Source organism: Dendrobates tinctorius, unplaced genomic scaffold, assembly GCF_039654945.1.
Source record: "Dendrobates tinctorius isolate UK_male_01 unplaced genomic scaffold, ASM3965494v1 ptg000264l, whole genome shotgun sequence".
Taxonomy (NCBI): Eukaryota; Metazoa; Chordata; class Amphibia; order Anura; family Dendrobatidae; genus Dendrobates; species Dendrobates tinctorius.
In genome coordinates, this window is record NW_027361931.1 from 1,014,749 (window position 1) to 1,036,599 (window position 21,851).

At 48.3% G+C, this 21,851-nt stretch overlaps 1 protein-coding gene across 4 annotated transcripts in view; it reads left to right on the forward strand.

Moving 5' to 3' along the window:
* Positions 1-21,851, forward strand: part of PEX6 (peroxisomal biogenesis factor 6) — a 212,565-nt gene that overhangs the window by 87,079 nt on the left and 103,635 nt on the right. For all 4 annotated transcript variants that reach the window (XM_073558995.1, XM_073558993.1, XM_073558994.1 and 1 more), the window contains exon 3: positions 16,348-16,431. In XM_073558995.1, the coding sequence (XP_073415096.1) occupies positions 16,348-16,431 (84 nt within the window). The remainder of the gene's footprint in view (positions 1-16,347; positions 16,432-21,851) is intronic.

Below are 21,851 nucleotides of genomic sequence, written 5' to 3' on the forward strand. Positions count from 1 at the left end.
AAGATTAGCAGCCCGGTTGGCTCTTTCATCTCCCTGGCATTTTGCAGACTCCTCAGCATGGCTAGTTATGTAATGACGTTTCAAATTGTATTCTTTGTGCGCTGCCACTTTCTCTGTACACATACGACACTTCGGATGCCCCTGGGCTCCACAAAGAAATATGGCACTTCCCACTATTCCTGAAATTGTCTGTGCTCATCACCAACCTTTCTCTTCACTGCAGGCTTTGAAAAAGACATGTTTGGGGCTGTGTAATAGATAATTCCACTGTTTCAGTGTAAGCCAATGAGTCTTTTCTGCTTTTTTTTTCTGTCCCGCTGAGCAGGAATTTCCGCGGCCGCCTACACTTCTGAGCCCGGGGTAGTGGCACAAGTTCGCAATAAGGCCGGTCGATGTCCCGCCTCCGAGAGCAATATACCGCACCGCCCCACTGCTCATTCTGAACCCAGCGCACCTGAGTCTGTGGCGCGGTCCGGTCCCTGCTCGGCTGCTCCTGCTCCATGTCTTGAGTGTGACTCATACGCCTTGCCTGCTGACAGCAGGCTGCTGTGACTGTCTAGCCATCATCATACCTCCTCCTGCTGCAGCTCCGATAGTCCAGCGCCGACATCTTCCTGTATGAGCGCGCGGTCACACGTCACGTGGTACCGCTCATTAAGCTCATGAATATGGGCGCCACGCCTATGAGAGTGAATTGCCGTCCATATTCATAACCTCAATGAGCGGTACTACATGTGACTGGGATTTCACATGCGAGACTCGGCCGTGTTTCTCGCATGTGGGATCCTGGCCCAGGTGAGGGCCGCAAACTATTGTCCCGAGGGCCCATGAGGTGAGGGCCGCAAACTATTGGCCCGAGGGCCGCGAGTTTGAGACCCGTTCTACAATGTGACAGCCCTTGAGATATTTGTAGACAGCTATTAAGTCTCCTCTCAGTCTTCTCTTTTGCAAGCTAAACATTCCCAAATCCTGCAACCTTTCCTCATAAGACAGGGTTTGCAGACCGGTCACCATTCTGGTCGCTCTTTTCTGAACTTGCTCCAGTTTGTTGATGTCTTTTTTAAACTGTGGTGCCCAAAACTGGACACAGTATTCCAGATGAGGTCTGACCAAAGAGGAGTAGAGGGCAATAATGACTTCACGTGATCTACACTGTGTGCTTCTGTTAATACATCCTAGAATTGCATTTGCCTTTTTTGCTTCTGCATCACACTGTTGACTCATATTCAGTCTGTGATCTATTAGTATACCCAAGTCTTTTTCACATGTGCTGTTGCTTAGCCCTATTCCTCCCATTCTGTTTATGCTTTTTTCATTTTTATTGCCCAGATGTATTTGCATTTTTTTCATGTTAAAAACCATTCTGTTAGTTGCTGCCCACTGCTCCAGTTTATTTATATCTTTTTGAATCCTCTCTCTTCTCTAGTATTAGCTATCCCTCCTAGCTTTGTGTCATCAGCAAACTTAATCAGTTTACCCTAAATTCCTTCATCCAAATCATTGATAAAGATGTTGAACAATACAGGGCCCAGGACAGAGCCCTGTGGTACTCCACTTGAGACATTCTTCCAACTGGATGTGCGGCCATTTACGACCACTCTTTAGGTCCGATCACTAAGCCAGTTATGAATCCACCTAACAGTTGCCTTGTCTATTCCATATTTAGTCATTTTTTCAGTAAGGATTGTGTGAGATAATTTATCAAATGCTTTACTGAAGTCAAGCTATACTATATCTACAGCATTTCCCTGATCCACCCAGTCAGTGATTCTGTCATAGAAGGCGATTAAGTTAGTCTGACATGACTTATTAGTTACAAACCCATGCTGACTCTGGTTAATCACTTCATTCTTATCCAGGTACTGACATACATGTTGTTTAATAATTTGTTCAAAGATCTTTCCTGGTATAGAAGTCAGACTCACCGGCCTATAGTTGCCTGGGTCCACCTTCTTTCCCTTTTTCAAGATAGAAGCAACATTTGCTCTTCTACAATCTTCTGGGACTTCTGTTCTCTAAGAATTTTCAAAGATTATTGAAAGTGGTTGAAAAATTTCTTTTCCTTTTGTCCTTCAGTGCTCTGGGGTGTAATTCATCTGGACCTGGAGACTTGAATTCATTTAGGTTAGCTAAGTGTTTCCTCACTATCTTTCTGTTTATAGATATCCTGGATTCTTCTATTCCCTTAATAGGACAATGAAGATCTGTTGATGTTACATTTCCATTCTGAGAGAAAACAGATTCAAAATAGGAATTTAAAAGTTCGGCCTTCTCAACATTTTTTCTTACCAATTCATTATTTTCATCTTGTAAAAATCCTATAGCATCTTTGACTTTTCTTTTACTTTTGACATATCCCCAAAATCCTTTTTTGTTGCCTTTGACATCTCTTGCAAGCCTTAATTCATTGTCGGCATTAGATAATCTGATTTGTGCCCTGCAGGTTCTGGTGTTTGGAGATCACCTACGTCTTCATGGTGTTGTTTGATTAGTGGTGCCTCTTGTTAATGGTGTTGCAGCCTCTGTGGCCTTTTAGGAAAAACGAGTGATTGCACGCCCTTAGGGCACGCGCTGGGATTACGAACCACGCAATGGGGTGTAACCATGCATCAGACTGACCTCGCAATGGGGTGTAACACGCACCTGACTGGCGTATGTGCAGACTAACAGCAATCATAAATACCTGGTGTACCTCTCCTGCCACTCCTACCATGTGTATGAAAAAGCTCTGTAGTTAATACTGTTTGGGTACAGTTATTCGATAGCGCTATCCATGAAGAAAGTGCACGGGTAGAGCTATCCCATAGCCCTATTCCTAAAGGAAATGAACGGGTAGAACTATCCGATAGCGCTATCCCTCAGTGTTCCTGAGCGTAAGCTATTTCACATGGTTGAGCGCACTTGGGATCTGCCCCCAAGGGTCCTGCCCATGCCCAATGTTTGGTCCGTAGACCGCAGTTAGGAGTTCCGCTTTTGTGTACAACATTTTTGGGCTTTCACAATTGTTAAAAATCTTAATAAAAGACCTCTTTGCACACACAGTTGACAGTAAACCATTTGGCAACGTTAGGAATAAGTTTACCTTGTTTCTGGGTCTCAAATATTTTGACCCTTCTTTGTTGGCTTTTTTTCCCCTGGAGAAAGCCACATATAACTGCCCGTGTGAATATCCAAGGACTGTCCCTGAGATTTTTTGATGGTCATTGCAAAAGTCAACATGACAGGAAACTGATGCCGTCTCATCTGGACTGGCAAGTTTTTATCTCTGGAAATCAGGTCTATTCTTGGAATAAGAACTGTCTGACCCTTTGCTTTTCCATTTAAAGCAACGGCATGAATAACGTCTCCTTTTAAGCTTTTCACGTAAGATTACACAGGAGCATAACTACATCTCCTGGTCTCCGCTTTAGTTCATGAGGAGGCAACCCAGTGGGATCAAAAGAGTTAAGAATCTCTACTGGGTAATCTGTGAGAATCACACCTTCCTCTTCCGCAGTTGTGTCGACAGAGCGATATGTTGAGTGTTCACCTTGAACTTGACTAAGAGTTTTGTCGTTCAAGGCGTGAACGTCCTCATTCAGTGGCAGAAGAATTGCTTTTTTGGCATTTGCTTCTACCGTTGCATCAGCAATCTCAATTGAGTCCCCAAAAATAGCTGTAATTAAATCACCCTCCTCAATAAAAGAATTCGGGATTTCAATTGTGTCTTCTGGTAGACCATATTCATTTGACAACTCTCCACTGCCAAGTTTGAGTAGCCATGAGTTGTACTCAACTTCGTCGTGAGACATTCTCATATTCTGATGTAACTGGAACCGTGAAAACTGATCCAGGATTTTGAGTATTTAATGGTGGACTGTACAATGTGGGCTCTTTTTCCACCTTCCACTATTGGTAGGGATTGACGAAAGTCATCACCGTTTATGAAAACTTTTCCACCAAATGGTCTTTTTTTTTTTCCACATATGTCTTGGAACAAATTATCCACAGCGTTCATATTAAAACATGGAGTCATTGTTACTTCGTCCCAAATAGCGGCAGATGACTCCATAAGCTCCTTTGCTTGAAGTGAGGTTGGCTTAATTTTTGACACTGTGGTCTCATTTGTTGTAATTCTAAGGCCAAACTTGGAATGGTAGGTGCTACAGTTTTGTAGTAATGTAGCCACCAATCCTGTAGAGGCTACAGAGCAAATAGACTTCTTTTCTGCTTGTAGTGTCTTGTGCAAACAGTTGTACAAAAATGTCTTCCCACTTCCTCCTGGGCCGTCTAGAAAAAAACCGTGTGAGCTAGTGTCGTCTGGCTGTGGTGCAGCATTGACTGCTTGCATAATTGCATCGAAAGCTAATTTCTGAGTTTCATTAAGCATAGCTTTCAATTGCTCAGCCTCCTGCTTTATTACAGCAGAATTCAGTTGGTCCAGTATTTCATCTGGAACATTTACTGGAGTTGGCAATCCGTAGTCAGCACAGGACTGTTTATTGCTTAAGAACACTTCATTAATATCACGAAGAGCCAGTTGCTCGGCAATTTCTGGAGTATACCACCTGGTGTAATCTTCCATAAATTCGGTTTTATATTTTTGCCATAATGCCAATGGTTTAGCTGGTTCCCCATATACACAAACTATAGCACATAACTCGCGAAGTTGGTAGGGCATTTTGAAAGCAATTGCATCCGTTATACCGTCTTCCCATTGGGAATCGTCTTCCAAAAGATGAAGATCAATGCACACATTTTATATGTGTCATGTACGACTCCATTGTCAGGCCTTATGTCAGCATACGACTTTGCTCCTCTTACGTGAAGTAAAGGGAGTCTTATGCCTCTTTCACACATCCGGCTTTCGGTATCCGGCATGATGCGGCGAAAAACCGGACTGTCGGATCCGGCGCCTGTTACCACCAGATCCGGCTTTTTCCCCGTGCAGTTTCATTGTCGCCGCATTGCGCCGGATGGCAATGCGGCGTGTCCGGCTTTTGCCGGATACGGCAAGAAGTGCTGGTCCGGCGTCTGGAAAAAATGTTGCATGCAACGTTTTTTCCAAATGCCGGACCAGTATTTCGCACTGCGCATGCCCGGAAGACTTTCTCTTCCAGGAATATATCCGGCAGAAAGCAGGATCCGGTGTCAGCGTTTGCAGCCGGATCCGGTAGTCCGATAATTCGCCGCATCGTGCCGGATGAAGACAACGGATGTGTGAAAGTAGCCTTAGGTAATACAGCTCACCATCTGTTAAAGAGACTGTATACATTCAGGCAATTGTCTTCCCAAATTGAGCCCGTCGTTTTTTCCATCTTTCTGGTACAGCATTTCTATCCCAGACAATAGTGTTCAGGGCGGAAGCATCAACTCTGTTTAGCTCCAAATAAGCCTGCAGTGTAGAGGCTTTTGAGTCCGAAATAACCATATGCGCCTTACCATCTTCGAAAGACACTTGCTGCATCAGGGGCGCTTAAGTACCGAGAATCTAGGTACATGGCTGGTTCATTTCAGTTTAATGTATCAAACTTGATATTGGCACAGTGATGCCCTCTGTATACATATTTGAAAAGATATTGAACACCTTTTATTGAAGCCCATATCTCAGCATTGATATGGCAGTTGTACTTGAGTAATAAATAGGGGTTGTATGGAACTACCCATCTATTGTCGATTTCTCGGGTTCCTCGTCTGGTTTTCCCAGTATTGTGTCGACGGTACTGTGGGTAATCATCAACATTGGGGTTTGTCTCCGTATTAAAATCCTTTGGGAATTTTTTGCGCATTGACCATCTGCCATGCATATAGCACCAGGCTGATCCTCGCCACATGGGCCATGAATCATGTGCTTCATCACTGCCTCATGCAGGTTTGGATTTGCTGTCTCATTTGGGATTTCAGCAGAGACCAATTCGTCAATTTCTTTGTCCCTTGGTTTATCTTCCTCTCTGAGGATTAAGAGCATTTGAGCGTGTGGTAGTCCACGCTTTTGAAATTCTATTACATGCACCTAGACAACTACACGTCCAAAAATGTGCTTTTTCAACATCTCGTTAAGCACGGCTTGGAGCTTGATTTTAAATACTTGTGCAACCAAATCTGGTCAGAACTCTGGCCTCTTCCATGGTTCCTAAGTTTTCAGTAATTTCTTTCAACTTTGAGTTACAGGTCATCGTAACAAAAAGATCTAGCTTTCCGAATTTTCGGTCAATTGTCATGGCGTCTTGGTAATTTTGCTGCATAGCTCTTGGGCTTCCAATGAAACTGGATGGTAAAATTACTGGTGTCCCAGCTTTTAGCCCTTGGTAACGCAGCATTATGGATGTGATCCATAGCGCCGGCTTAACTGTCGATGCGTAATGCCTTTTGATTTTGTTTTATATATTCGATCCTGTCGGATTCAATTTTGACGTAACTGTCAGTGATAAATTGTTGCGTCAACTTCCCAGCATTTAAAAGGGGATTGAACTCGTCACGAATGGCAAGCCTGTATGCACAGTACTGCAACAGGGTGATTATTTTCTTGTCGATCTTGATCCACTGGTATGGATGGTAGATCAATGTCACCAATTCCTTGATGTTGCACACTTAGGGCAATTGGAGTTGTCAAATTTCTTGTCCATCCACTGTCCCCATATGGGAATAGAAGTGGATATGTCATTGCATCACACTTTCTGTGAAGAAAGCTGATTTGATCTGTTTGGTTTTCACTTTTCAGGTGAACTCTGATGTCCCTATTAAATGGGGGTTCACCCAATCCATTTTGATAAATTATAGCTACTTCATTGCACCTTGGTGCATTGTAGCGCCTCTGGTCATCATTGTAGTCATTTATAATTGACATTGTTATTTCAAGTGGATCGTGATTTTCTAATTCAGCAATCCTCTCTTCCTCTCTTTCAAATTCCCTCATCATTGTGAAGACTCTTGCGAGTTAGGTTAATTGCTTTCATTTTCTCTCCAAGAGATGACAGCAGTGCTGGGAGGCACTTTTTATTTGTTTGACTTCTTGTACTTAATGCTTCTTCACGGTCCAAGATATAAATCTGGGCGTACTTGGGAGTACTACCCACAGCGGGATGCAATGGGGCAGTTCTGTGGTAAATTTGTCCATGAATTTGAAAACTGTATGGACCATGCCCAGGAGGTGGCGCCACTTGTGCTCCCATTGATGCCAAAGCCAGAGAGCTATTGTATCTATAATAATAAATGCCCTAAGCAGCTTCCGGTTGTAGCAACTTCCGTCCAGTTGTAACCGGTGACGTCACCGCACACCTCTTTCCATGTTAACCCTCAACACACACACTCCTCTCACCTTTCACCATCTCCACTCACTCTTTCACTCCACATACGACCCTTTCTCTCACTCCGTCTCTCATTCTCACGCTGTCATCGCCGCTGCTCCACGATCCCCGACATCATCTTCCGCCGGTGCCCTCCTGGATCCAGACGTCCTCCACGCCGGCGACATGTTCTTGCGGCGACGCCATTTTGGATCGGCGAAATCCCGCGATACTCAAGATGGCGTCGCCGCAGGAACATGTCGCCGGCGTGGAGGACGCCGGGATCCAAAATGGCGTCGGCGAAATCTCGCAAGATCCCAAGATCATTTTGGATCCCAACGTCGTCCACGCCGGCGACATGTTCTTCCGGCGACGCCATCTTGAGTATCGCGGGATTTCGCCGATCCAAAATAGCGTCGCCGCAGGAACATGTCGCCGGCGTGGACAACGTCTGGATCCAGGAGGGCGCCGGCGGAAGAAGATGTCGGGGATTGTGGAGCAGCGGCGATGACAGCGTGAGTATGAGAGATGGAGTGAGAGAAGGGGTCGTATGTGGAGTGAAGGAGTGAGTGGACGTGAGAGGAGTGTGTGTTGAGGAGTGTGTGTGTTGAGGGTTAACATGGCAAGAGGTGTGATGCTATCGCAACCTCCCGATGTGATAGCATCGGGCCATAATCTAGTTGCCTTATATTAGCCATCAAGTTCTTGGAGTGCTGATGCTCTCCTTTCATCAACTTGACTAGTTGATCACCCATACAGTATGAATGGGACGTAATTGGATGCGCCCTCTCTTGCAGCAGCAAGGGAATGTTTTGTCCTGCGCCATTTCGTCTTTGACATTTTTAGATTGGCAGAACTGACGTCGAATTGTCAGCATAGTGCTCTTTAATACGTGTCTCATCAATTTGATTAAGAAGCCCTCTAGCGGCAAATGTAACTTGCCGCCGTCGAGTGGCTCTTGCATTTTGGACACGTCTTCTATTTTGTTCTCGTCTTTGTGAAATTTGTGTATCACTTTGTGCATTGCGTGTTGCTCGTTGTCGTGCAGCATTAGATGCTCTACGTGATTCGTTTCTCTTGCTCTGGCCGCCCTCTGTCGGGCTGCATCAGCAGTTCTTTGACCATTTCGTTAGTCATCTGTTTCATTAAGACGCAGGGTACGCATCCGTCTGTGATTTGCTTCTCTACGTGCAGCAGCGCGATCAATTTGATCCATCTTTGCAATGTTGCCTCCCAGTGTTGCCTCCCAGGCTAACGTTCAAAAAAGGCTTATGCCTTAACTCGTCACCAGGGAGAGCTCCTCTCCTTATTAGATATGTCACTTAACTCGTGTACAGGGCCTTACAGTACTTAGGTATCCATGGTTATGCCCACACATATAGTCAGTTAGCTGCTAGTGGTAGTAACTATGGATAGTTACTGTTGAGCTGTGGATGACTCATTGCGCCTAGATAGACGGTAGGGCTGTGGATGACTGTGCACAGACACACGGACACGTCCAAATTAGGTATATGGTGTGAGAATCATGTGGGAATAGTGGATGAGGACAGGTATATCTCGCCCAGATTCCTTTCCTATGTGGCCTAGTCTGGTCAGTATCGCACCTGCTTACTAATGGATAATGGGAGGTGGATATAAAAGGATGCAAGGTGGTTGTGTGAGTGTCTCAGCCTGGGAACACACAGAGCTTGTCTGTGTGAGAGACACATACGTGAGTGGAAGCAGTGCCCACTGCAACTGTGGTTTGGCTGGACGGGAGAAGCCCGCCAGTTGGTAGTTAGGTTGTCCATTGTTTAGTTAGTGCCGGACAGGCAAGGATTTGTTTTATGTTTTATTTCCTTTTGCATTGCTTTCTCTATTAATAAACCTGACCCAGGGTCAGTTACACCCGAATCCCAGCTCTGCGCCTGAGTTTCATGCGGAACGCACGTGACCTTTGACCCCAGCAAAGCCGATCCCGGAGTGTTTTATCACATTGTGGTGGAGAATGCGGGCATCACGTTGCAAGCATGAGCATGGAGGACGTGGTGAAAGCGCTGGTACAGTCCACCGCCGTCCAGCAAGAAGCTAATCGGGTGATGATGGCCCAGCTGAAGGAGTTGGTGGACATGACAGCTACCGATCGTTCGCTTCTCCAGCAGGTGGCGCAGCGCCTGGCAAGCCTACATGAGGTTAACCTGGAAGCCGAGTCGAGAGTGATTCACGTGAGTCGGTACTGGCAGAAGATGACGACCGAAGATGACGTCGAGGCATACCTGACCACGTTTGAACGGACGGCGGTACGAGAAAAATGGCCGAAGGCACGATGGGCCGGCCTGATTGCCCCGTTTCTTTCCGGTGACGCCCAAAAGGCTTATTATGACTTAGAGCCTGAAGCCGCGCAGGACTTTGACAAATTGAAAGCCGAGATCTTGGCCCGGCTGGGAGTGACGACCGCTGTCCGTGCACAGAGAGTGCATCAATGGACTTATCAGCCGGATAAACCACCGCGGTCACAGATGTTCGACCTGATCCACGTGACGAAGAAGTGGCTACAACCTGAGGTGTTGACAGCGCCAGAGATAATCCAGAGAGTCGTCATGGACAAGTATCTGAGAGCTCTACCGCCAGCCCTGAGGAAGTGGGTAAGCCATGGAAATCCTACGACAGCAGATCAACTGGTGGATCTGGTTGAACGTTACTCCGTGGCGGAAGGACTCCGAGACGACGCTACCCCACCTCGTTCTTCATCATCTCCACGTGGAACCGGAAAGACTGTTCCAGGGAATAGGGGAGATGGAAAAATCCCTAAGACAGTGGGGGAGGAAAACGGGACTGCCCGCACTGCGAGGCCGAGAGTAACGAACTATGGTCTAAGCAAGGGGCCCGTTAGGTGTTTCCGCTGCCAAGAGATGGGACATATTGCTGCGAACTGTCCGCTCACTACTGAACCCATGCAGTCCGACGTAACAGACTCTAAAAACCGCATGTCTATGGTTGCACGGGTAGTGAGTGTGAATGCCGGTCAAAAGGATGTGGAAAAACACTTGTGTGATTTAACTGTTGATGGCAAAAATGTGGTGGCATTGTTAGACTCGGGAACTGTGGTGACTCTGGTGAAGGCCAGTCTGGTGTCAGCCCCGACTGGACCATCAGACAAATTTTCTGTAACGTGTGTGCATGGAGACACCTGTTCGTACCTCACCGCGGTCATATGCATTACTACTTCCTATGGGTCTGTGCAACATAAAGTGGGACTCGTCCCGGCGTTATTGCATGATGTTATCCTGGGCCGGGATTTTCCCCACTTCTGGCAATTGTGGGAGAATCAGTTGATGCCCTCGGGTAATAGTGTACATGATTCTTCTCCCAGGGCGCGTGTGGGTCCCGAACCCCTGGAAGAGGTCTCTCCGGAAGACTCGGGGAAAGAGTCTGCTGGAAATGACCTACAGTTCCCGTTTTCAGTCATGGCGGGTGATACGGAGGAGACCGGGGAAGAGGAGGAGGCCGACAGCCGTCCACCTCCCCGTTTGCCGGATTTGGAAGTTCAGAAAGATGACTTCCAAAGCGAGCAAATAAAGGATCCTACCCTTTCTCAGGCTAGGACAAATGTAAAAGTGATAAATGGGGTACCCGTTGAACCTGGCTCTAGGCTGGCATATCCTTACATGGTTCTGGAGAATGATTTACTCTATCAGATAGAGAAAAAGGGGGAAGATACGGTGCAACTATTAGTCGTGCCAAAACCCTACCGGCGGCAGGTGCTGGACCTGGCCCACGGACATGTGATAGGAGGTCACCTGGGAGTCCAGAAAACCACCGAAAGGATATTACACTGTTTTGTTTGGCCAGGCATGCATCACGATATTCGAGTATATTGTGAGTCTTGTCCTGACTGCCAAGCCTCTGCACCTAAGCCCCGGTTCTGTAGCCCTTTGGTACCCCTACCTATTATTGAAGTCCCGTCGAGAGGATTGGGATGGATTTAGTTGGGCCCCTTCCACGGTCTGCACGTGGACACCAACATATCCTGGTCATCTTGGATTATGCCACTCGTTACCCGGAGGCCATCCCTTTGCGTAACACGGCCACCAAGACGATTGCCAAGGAACTGGTGCATGTGTTTAGTCGGGTCGGTATACCAAAACCGATACTCACCGACCAGGGTACCCCCTTTATGTCCAGGGTAATGAAGGAGCTCTGCCGGTTGTTACAAATTGAACCGTTACGCACATCCGTGTATCACCCTCAAACAGACGGGTTGGTCGAACGGTTCAATAAAATTCTGAAGCAGATGCTGAGAAAGGTGATAGACAAGGATGGGAAGAACTGGGACTATTTACTTCCGTATTTGCTTTTTGCCATCAGGGAAGTACCCCAGTCTTCCACGGGATTCTCGCCTTTCGAGTTATTGTACGCCCGACGTCCTCGCGGACTGTTAAACGTTGCAAAAGAAACCTGGGAGGGTCAGGTCACTCCGTTTAAAACAGTGATAGATCACGTCACACAAATGCAGGACCGTATTGCGGCTGTTATGCCTATCGTCAAAGAACACATGATACAGGCTCAAGGAGCCCAAAAAAGAATCTATGATAGGGGCGCCAAGATCCGTACGTTTGCACCCGGAGATAGGGTGTTGATCCTGGTCCCCACGGTGGACAGTAAGTTCCTGGCAAAGTGGCAGGGCCCCTTTGAGATCAAGGAAAGAGTTGGTGAAGTAAACTACAAAGTATACCAGGCAGGTAAACGGAAACCTGAACAGATTTATCATGTAAATCTGATAAAGCCCTGGAAGGATCGGTCTGCCTTGTCAGCGGAGCTGGCCCGTCCTGTCTGCTCGCATACCGTACCGGAGGTACGGGTTGCAGAGACTCTCTCGGAGCGGCAAAAGACGGAAGTCAGGCAGTTTCTACTTCACAACCAAAAGTTTTTCTCAGAAAAACCCGGGCAGACTATGCTAATGAAACATGACATCGTAACGGAACCTGGTGTCACAGTTCACGTAAAGCCCTACCGAATCCCGGAAGCGCGCCGTGAAGCCGTTTCCCGAGAAGTGAAGGCAATGTTAGAGTTAGGAGTCATTGAGGAATCGCACAGTGCGTGGTCCAGCCCGATTGTGCTAATTCCTAAACTGGACGGCACCATCCGGTTCTGCAATGACTTCAGGAAACTGAATGCGGTCTCAAAATTTGATGCCTACCCCATGCCCCGGGTCGACGAGTTAATAGATCGGTTAGGAAAAGCCCGGTATATTACGACCCTAGACCTAACAAAGGGGTATTGGCAGATCCCTCTGGTGGAGGCTGCCAGAGAAAAGACAGCATTTGCTACGCCGGAAGGTTTATTTCAGTATGTGTATATGCCGTTTGGACTGCACGGGGCACCGGCGACCTTCCAGAGACTGATGGATCGAGTCTTGAGGCCACATAGGCGGTATGCTTCGGCCTATTTGGATGACATTGTCATTTACAGCTTGGACTGGGAGACTCATCTCCAGAAAGTACAAGCTGTGATTGACGACCTGTGGGAGGCAGGTCTAACCGCGAACCCCAAGAAATGTCACATCGGGCTAGAAGAAGCCCGGTATTTGGCGTATGTAATTGGGAGGGGTGTTGTTAAACCCCAGGTTGATAAGATTCAGGCGGTTCAGGACTGGCCACAACCTGTCAACAAGAAGCAGGTGCAAGCCTTCCTGGGATCGCCGGTTATTATCGCCGGTTCATACCCAATTTTGCAGCCATCGCTACCCCCCTGACGGATCTTACAAAAGGGAAAGACTCCGTCATGATTAAATGGAGTTTAACGGCTGAAGAAGCCTTCCATAGCCTAAAACGGGCACTTTGCTCTCAGCCCGTACTGGTGACTCCGGACTTCCGCAGTGAGTTTGTGGTACAAACGGATTCCTCTGATACCGGTATCGGGGCCGTACTCTCACAAGTGAGGGATGGAGTGGAACACCCAGTCCTCTATCTCAGCAGGAAGCTGAATAAACACGAGCAAAGGTATGCAGTCATAGAAAAAGAGTGCCTCACCATTAAGTGGGCTCTAGAGGCCCTCAAATATTACCTTGTGGGCCGAAAGTTCAGGCTGATCACTGACCATGCCCCTCTCAAGTGGATGCACTTGAACAAGGAACGGAATAGCCGGGTGACCCGGTGGTTCCTTGCCCTGCAGGCCTACACTTTTACGGTGGAGCACCGCCCAGGGGTACAGATGGGAAATGCAGATGCCCTGTCCCGAGTGCACTGTTTGGCGGGTGTCATTGCTCGACCGGAGTGGTCTGAGCAGAGGGGGGGGATATGTGAGAATCATGTGGGAATAGTGGATGAGGGCAGGTATATCTCGCCCAGATACCTTTCCTATGTGGCCTAGTCTGGTCAGTATCGCACCTGGTTGCTAATGAATAATGGGAGGTGAATATAAAAGGATGCCAGGTGGTTGTGTGAGGGTCTCAGCCTGGGAACACAGAGAGCCTGTCTGTGTGAGAGACACACGTGAGTGGAAGCAGTGCCCACTGCAACTGTGGTTTGGCTGGACGGGAGAAGCCCGCCAGGTGGTAGTTAGGTTGTACCTTGTTTAGTTAGTGCCGGACAGGCAAGGATTTGTTTTATGTTTTATTTCCTTTTGCATTGCTTTCTCTATTAATAAACCTGACCCAGGGTCAGTTATACCCGAATCCCAGCTCTGCGCCTGGGTTTCATGCGGAACGCACGTGACCTTTGACCCCAGCAAAGCCGATCCCGGAGTGTTTTATCACATTGGATAGTGTATATACTGACAGACGTGACACTTAGAATGCACACAGGTGGACGTCCTGTCACTAAGCATGTGGCGCATGTAAGCACTTATGGAGGGAATTGCTTACTCCAGAAATTTTTAAGGGCATTCATAGCAAAAGGGGTGACTACACATGCACAAGCAAATTTTAAGTGATTTCATCCCATAAGTGTAATTTCTGCCTATATTTTTCTCATTTCTCCAACTTAGACAATTTCGTGCTGATGCATTATTCACAAATCGGGTGACAAAAATATTTAAACACAGGTTGTAATGTAACAAAATATGTAAAAAGCCAAGGTGGGGGTGGTTGCTATCCACTGTAAATTCAGCTTAAAGTCCTGATGGGGCACCAGCAGTTACGCCGAAAGTGTCCCTGAAGAAACCACTGGGCAGTCATGTCCTCATGTCCTGTGGAAACTGTCATCAAGAGGCAAGCCACACATCGTCTCATCAGTGCGTTTCCTGGATACTAGATTTTCAGCCGCAGTATTTTGTTCCTTAATCCTTTTTATTATTTTGTATTCCCTGGATGAAACCTTCCCAAAATTATTTATCTTCTCTTAGATCATAGGTGAATTTTATTTTCACCACTCACATAAACCTTCTGTTATTTCTCTTTATAGGCTAGATCCCTGCCCTTATTTGTTGGTTAGAAGCCTTCCCCCTGGCTCCAGACTGTCTGCCCCTGGCTAGAAGCCTGCCCCCCTGGCTCCAGGCTAGAAGCCTTCCCCCCTGGCTCAAGGCTCGAAACCTGCCCCCCTGGCTCCAGGCTAGAAGCTTGCCCCCCTGGCTCCAGGCTAGAAGCCTGCCCCTCTGGCTCCAGGCTATAAGCCTGCCCCCCTGGCTCCAGGCTATAAGCCTGCCCCCCTGGCTCCAGGCTATAAGCCTGCCCCCCTGGCTCCAGGCTATAAGCCTGCCCCCCTAGCTCCAGGCTAGAAGCCTGCCCCCCTGGCTCCAGGCTAGAAGCCTGCCCCCCTGACTCATGGCTAGAATCCTTTCTCCAGTCTACTACCCTGCCCTTATTTCTTGGGCAGAAGCCTGTTACTGTCTTCAGGCTAGAAGCTTGACCCTGGTTAGAACCCTGACCTTATTTCTAGACTAGAAACAGGCCCCTTCACCAGGCTAGAATCTTCCCCCTGGCTAGAACCCTGCTCATTTTTCCAGGCTAGAAACCTTCCCTGGGCTCCAGGCTAGAACACTGTCCTTATTTATAAGCTAGAACCCTCCCTTTATTTCCACACTGGAAGCCTGCCTCTGACGTCAGGCTAGAACACTGTCCTTCTATACTGGAATATTGATCATATTTTTGTTTTATTTGCAACCCTTCCAGTTGTGTGATAAGCTAAATCAATGATAGAACTAGAGGATAATCTAAAATACAAATTTTATTAGTATCAAAGAAAAACTTAAAAACAGAAAATTAAAACAGAGGCTGCCAATAAACACTGACGGACGACACGCTGGCTGTAAACTATTGCTAATCCATGGAAAGTGCATAGTGCAATGTAATGTAAACAATCCGTGTGCCAAAAATGGCGCAAGTAGGTGCAAACAACACTCCTATATGTATATCAAGCATCATTGCAAAAATAAAATATAGACTGAAGTATGCTGAATCTCCTATAGTATACTTGGATCAATTGTAAGGAGACTAATGTTAAAAGTATCCAAAAACCGGCTTATAACATAAATAGGGTTAATAGGCGCCTCCTGATGACGTAATACATGAAACGTGCGTTGGGGCGACTGGACACCCACTGGCTTTGATAGTAAGTCTCGCCTTTCGTTATGCGATTTGTTAGCCCTATTTATGGGATAATGTTGTGGTTTTCTTTGGCTAATTTATTTATGGGTTTTTTTAACCCTATTTATGTTATAAGCCGGTTTTTGGATACTTTCAACATTAGTCTCCTTAGAATTGATCCAAGTATACTATAGGAGATTCAGCATACTTCAGTCTATATTTTATTTTTGCAATGATGCTTGATATACATATAGGAGTGTTGTTTGCACCTACTTGCGCCATTTTTGGCACACGGATTGTTTACATTACATTGCACTATGCACTTTCCATGGATTAGCAATAGTTTACAGCCAGCGTGTCGTCCGTCAGTGTTTATTGGCAGCCTCTGTTTTAATTTTCTGTTTTAATAAGTTTTCTTTGATACTAATAAAATTTGTATTTTGGATTATCCTCTAGTTCTATCATTGATTTTAGCTTCTATGGTTGAGTTCTCAGTCCAAACTTAATTTTGAGTTACTAGTTACCATTTTTTGAGTGATAAACAGTTGTGTGATAAGTCTAATTGCTTCCTTTCTTTAGGGCTGTTCAGGTCGGTGATGTCCTTTGTGTCTCGTGTTTCTCACATTCTGATTTTGAGTTCAAAAAGTCACAGATGCCAGTAAGGTTTGTAGGTGTATGAACATGTTTGATCCACAAGTAAGTAAGCAGAGTGTCTCTCTTGGTTCTCGTCTGTCAGCTGTATGTAAGCCTGAGTCCGGGTACCCGGCTGCTCATTTGTCAGCTGTATGTAAGCCTGGGTGCAGGTACCCGAATGCTTATATGTAAGCCTGGGTCCGGGTACTCGAGTGCATGTTTGTCATGTGTACGTGAGCCTGGGTCCGGGTACTCGAGTGCTTGTTTGTCAGGTGTACGTAAGCCTGGGTCCGGGTACTCGAGTGCTTGTTTGTCATGTGTACGTAAGCCTGGGTCCGGGTACTCGAGTGCTTGTTTGTCAGGTGTAAGTAAGCCTGGGTCCGGGTACTCGAGTGCTTATTTGTCTGGTGTACGTAAGCCTGGGTCCGGGTACTCGAGTGCTTGTTTGTCAGGTGTACGTAAGCTTGGGTCCGGGTACTCGAGTGCTTGTTTGTCAGGTGTTCGTAAACCTGGGTCCGGGTACTCGAATGCTTGTTTGTCAGGTGTACGTAAGCTTGGGTCCGGGTACTCTAGTGCTTGTTTGTCAGGTGTACGTAAGCCTTGGTCTGAGTACTCGAGTGCTTTTTGTCAGGTGTACGTAAGCCTGGGTCCGGGTACTCGAGTGCTTGTTTGTCAGGTTTAAGTAATCCTGGGTCCAGGTACTCGAGTGCTTGTTCGTCAGGTGTAGTAAGCCTGGGTCCGGGTACTCGAGACTTACTTACACCTGACAAACAAGCACTCGACTACCCGGACCCAGGATTACGTACACCTAACAAACAAGTTAGGTGTACGTAATCCTGGGTCCGGGTACTCGAGTGCTTGTTTGTCAGGTGTAAGTAAGCCTGGGTCCGGGTACTCTAGTGCTTGTTTGTCAGGTGTACGTAAGCCTTGGTCCGGGTACTCGAGTGCTTTTTGTCAGGTGTACGTAAGCCTGGGTCCGGGTACTCGAGTGCTTGTTTGTCAGGTTTAAGTAATCCTGGGTCCAGGTACTCGAGTGCTTGTTTGTCAGGTGTACGTAAGCCTGGGTCCGGGTACTCGAGTGCTTGTTCTTCAGGTGTAGTAAGCCTGGGTCCGGGTACTCGAGTGCTTGTTTGTTAGGTGTACGTAATCCTGGGTCCGGGTACTCGAGTGCTTGCTTGTCAGGTGTAAGTAAGCCTGGGTCCGGGTACTCTAGTGCTTGTTTGTCAGGTGTACGTAAGCCTTGGTCCGGGTACTCGAGTGCTTGTTTGTTAGGTGTACGTAATCCTGGGTCCGGGTACTCGAGTGCTTGCTTGTCAGGTGTAAGTAAGCCTGGGTCCGGGTACTCGAGTGCTTGTTTGTCAGGTGTACGTAAGCCTTGGTCCGGGTACTCGAGTGCTTGTTCGTCAGGTGTACGTAAGCCTGGGTCCGGGTACTCGAGTGCTTGTTTGTCAGGTGTACGTAAGCCTGGGTCCGGGTACTCGAGTGCTTGTTTGTCAGGTGTACGTAAGCCTGGGTCCGGGTACTCGAGTGCTTGTTTGTCAGGTGTACGTAAGCCTGGGTCCGGGTACTCGAGTGCTTGTTTGTCAGGTGTACGTAAGCCTGGGTCCGGGTACTCGAGTGCTTGTTTGTCAGGTGTAAGTAAGCCTGAGTCCGGGTACCCGGCTGCTCATTTGTCAGCTGTATGTAAGCCTGGGTGCAGGTACCCGAATGCTTATATGTAAGCCTGGGTCCGGGTACTCGAGTGCATGTTTGTCATGTGTACGTGAGCCTGGGTCCGGGTACTCGAGTGCTTGTTTGTCAGGTGTACGTAAGCCTGGGTCCGGGTACTCGAGTGCTTGTTTGTCAGGTGTACGTAAGCCTGGGTCGGGGTACTCGAGTGCTTGTTTGTCAGGTGTAAGTAAGCCTGGGTCCGGGTACTCGAGTGCTTATTTGTCAGGTGTACGTAAGCCTGGGTCCGGGTACTCGAGTGCTTGTTTGTCATGTGTACGTAAGCCTGGGTCCGGGTACTCGAGTGCTTGTTTGTCATGTGTACGTAAGCCTGGGTCCGGGTACTCGAGTGCTTGTTTGTCAGGTGTAAGTAAGCCTGGGTCCGGGTACTCGAGTGCTTATTTGTCAGGTGTACGTAAGCCTGGGTCCGGGTACTCGAGTGCTTGTTTGTCAGGTGTACGTAAGCTTGGGTCCGGGTACTCGAGTGCTTGTTTGTCAGGTGTTCGTAAACCTGGGTCCGGGTACTCGAATGCTTGTTTGTCAGGTGTACGTAAGCTTGAGTCCGGGTACTCTAGTGCTTGTTTGTCAGGTGTACGCAAGCCTTGGTCCGGGTACTCGAGTGCTTTTTGTCAGGTGTACGTAAGCCTGGGTCCGGGTACTCGAGTGCTTGTTTGTCAGGTTTAAGTAATCCTGGGTCCAGGTACTCGAGTGCTTGTTTGTTAGGTGTACGTAAGCCTGGGTCCGGGTACTCGAGTGCTTGTTCGTCAGGTGTAGTAAGCCTGGGTCCGGGTACTCGAGTGCTTGTTTGTTAGGTGTACGTAAGCCTGGGTCCGGGTACTCGAGTGCTTGTTTGTCAGGTGTAAGTAAGCCTGGGTCCGGGTACTCTAGTGCTTGTTTGTCAGGTGTACGTAAGCCTTGGTCCGGGTACTCGAGTGCTTTTTGTCAGGTGTACGTAAGCCTGGGTCCGGGTACTCGAGTGCTTGTTTGTCAGGTTTAAGTAATCCTGGGTCCAGGTACTCGAGTGCTTGTTTGTCAGGTGTACGTAAGCCTGGGTCCAGGTACTCGAGTGCTTGTTCTTCAGGTGTAGTAAGCCTGGGTCCGGGTACTCGAGTGCTTGTTTGTTAGGTGTACGTAATCCTGGGTCCGGGTACTCGAGTGCTTCCTTGTCAGGTGTACGTAATCCTGGGTCCGGGTACTCGAGTGCATGCTTGTCAGGTGTAAGTAAGCCTGGGTCCGGGTACTCTAGTGCTTGTTTGTCAGGTGTACGTAAGCCTTGGTCCGGGTACTCGAGTGCTTGTTCGTCAGGTGTACGTAAGCCTGGGTCCGGGTACTCGAGTGCTTGTTTGTCAGGTGTACGTAAGCCTGGGTCCGGGTACTCGAGTGCTTGTTCGTCAGGTGTACGTAAGCCTGGGTCCGGGTACTCGAGTGCTTGTTTGTCAGGTGTACGTAAGCCTGGGTCCGGGTACTCGAGTGCTTGTTTGTCAGGTGTACGTAAGCCTTGGTCCGGGTACTCGAGTGCTTGTTCGTCAGGTGTACGTAAGCCTGGGTCCGGGTACTCGAGTGCTTGTTTGTCAGGTGTACGTAAGCCTGGGTCCGGGTACTCGAGTGCTTGTTTGTCAGGTGTACGTAAGCCTGGGTCCGGGTACTCGAGTGCTTGTTTGTCAGGTGTACGTAAGCCTGGGTCCGGATACTCGAGTGCTTGTTTGTCAGGTGTACGTAAGCCTGGGTCCGGGTACTCGAGTGCTTGTTTGTCAGGTGTAAGTAAGCCTGAGTCCGGGTACCCGGCTGCTCATTTGTCAGCTGTATGTAAGCCTGGGTGCAGGTACCCGAATGCTTATATGTAAGCCTGGGTCCGGGTACTCGAGTGCATGTTTGTCATGTGTACGTGAGCCTGGGTCCGGGTACTCGAGTGCTTGTTTGTCAGGTGTACGTAAGCCTGGGTCCGGGTACTCGAGTGCTTGTTTGTCAGGTGTACGTAAGCCTGGGTCGGGGTACTCGAGTGCTTGTTTGTCAGGTGTAAGTAAGCCTGGGTCCGGGTACTCGAGTGCTTATTTGTCAGGTGTACGTAAGCCTGGGTCCGGGTACTCGAGTGCTTGTTTGTCATGTGTACGTAAGCCTGGGTCCGGGTACTCGAGTGCTTGTTTGTCATGTGTACGTAAGCCTGGGTCCGGGTACTCGAGTGCTTGTTTGTCAGGTGTAAGTAAGCCTGGGTCCGGGTACTCGAGTGCTTGTTTGTCAGGTGTACGTAAGCCTGGGTCCGGGTACTCGAGTGCTTGTTTGTCAGGTGTACGTAAGCCTGGGTCCGGATACTCGAGTGCTTGTTTGTCAGGTGTACGTAAGCCTGGGTCCGGGTACTCGAGTGCTTGTTTGTCAGGTGTAAGTAAGCCTGAGTCCGGGTACCCGGCTGCTCATTTGTCAGCTGTATGTAAGCCTGGGTGCAGGTACCCGAATGCTTATATGTAAGCCTGGGTCCGGGTACTCGAGTGCATGTTTGTCATGTGTACGTGAGCCTGGGTCCGGGTACTCGAGTGCTTGTTTGTCAGGTGTACGTAAGCCTGGGTCCGGGTACTCGAGTGCTTGTTTGTCAGGTGTACGTAAGCCTGGGTCGGGGTACTCGAGTGCTTGTTTGTCAGGTGTAAGTAAGCCTGGGTCCGGGTACTCGAGTGCTTATTTGTCAGGTGTACGTAAGCCTGGGTCCGGGTACTCGAGTGCTTGTTTGTCATGTGTACGTAAGCCTGGGTCCGGGTACTCGAGTGCTTGTTTGTCATGTGTACGTCAGCCTGGGTCCGGGTACTCGAGTGCTTGTTTGTCAGGTGTAAGTAAGCCTGGGTCCGGGTACTCGAGTGCTTATTTGTCAGGTGTACGTAAGCCTGGGTCCGGGTACTCGAGTGCTTGTTTGTCAGGTGTACGTAAGCTTGGGTCCGGGTACTCGAGTGCTTGTTTGTCAGGTGTTCGTAAACCTGGGTCCGGGTACTCGAATGCTTGTTTGTCAGGTGTACGTAAGCTTGAGTCCGGGTACTCTAGTGCTTGTTTGTCAGGTGTACGCAAGCCTTGGTCCGGGTACTCGAGTGCTTTTTGTCAGGTGTACGTAAGCCTGGGTCCGGGTACTCGAGTGCTTGTTTGTCAGGTTTAAGTAATCCTGGGTCCAGGTACTCGAGTGCTTGTTTGTTAGGTGTACGTAAGCCTGGGTCCGGGTACTCGAGTGCTTGTTCGTCAGGTGTAGTAAGCCTGGGTCCGGGTACTCGAGTGCTTGTTTGTTAGGTGTACGTAATCCTGGGTCCGGGTACTCGAGTGCTTGTTTGTCAGGTGTAAGTAAGCCTGGGTCCGGGTACTCTAGTGCTTGTTTGTCAGGTGTACGTAAGCCTTGGTCCGGGTACTCGAGTGCTTTTTGTCAGGTGTACGTAAGCCTGGGTCCGGGTACTCGAGTGCTTGTTTGTCAGGTTTAAGTAATCCTGGGTCCAGGTACTCGAGTGCTTGTTTGTCAGGTGTACGTAAGCCTGGGTCCAGGTACTCGAGTGCTTGTTCTTCAGGTGTAGTAAGCCTGGGTCCGGGTACTCGAGTGCTTGTTTGTTAGGTGTACGTAATCCTGGGTCCGGGTACTCGAGTGCTTGCTTGTCAGGTGTACGTAATCCTGGGTCCGGGTACTCGAGTGCATGCTTGTCAGGTGTAAGTAAGCCTGGGTCCGGGTACTCTAGTGCTTGTTTGTCAGGTGTACGTAAGCCTTGGTCCGGGTACTCGAGTGC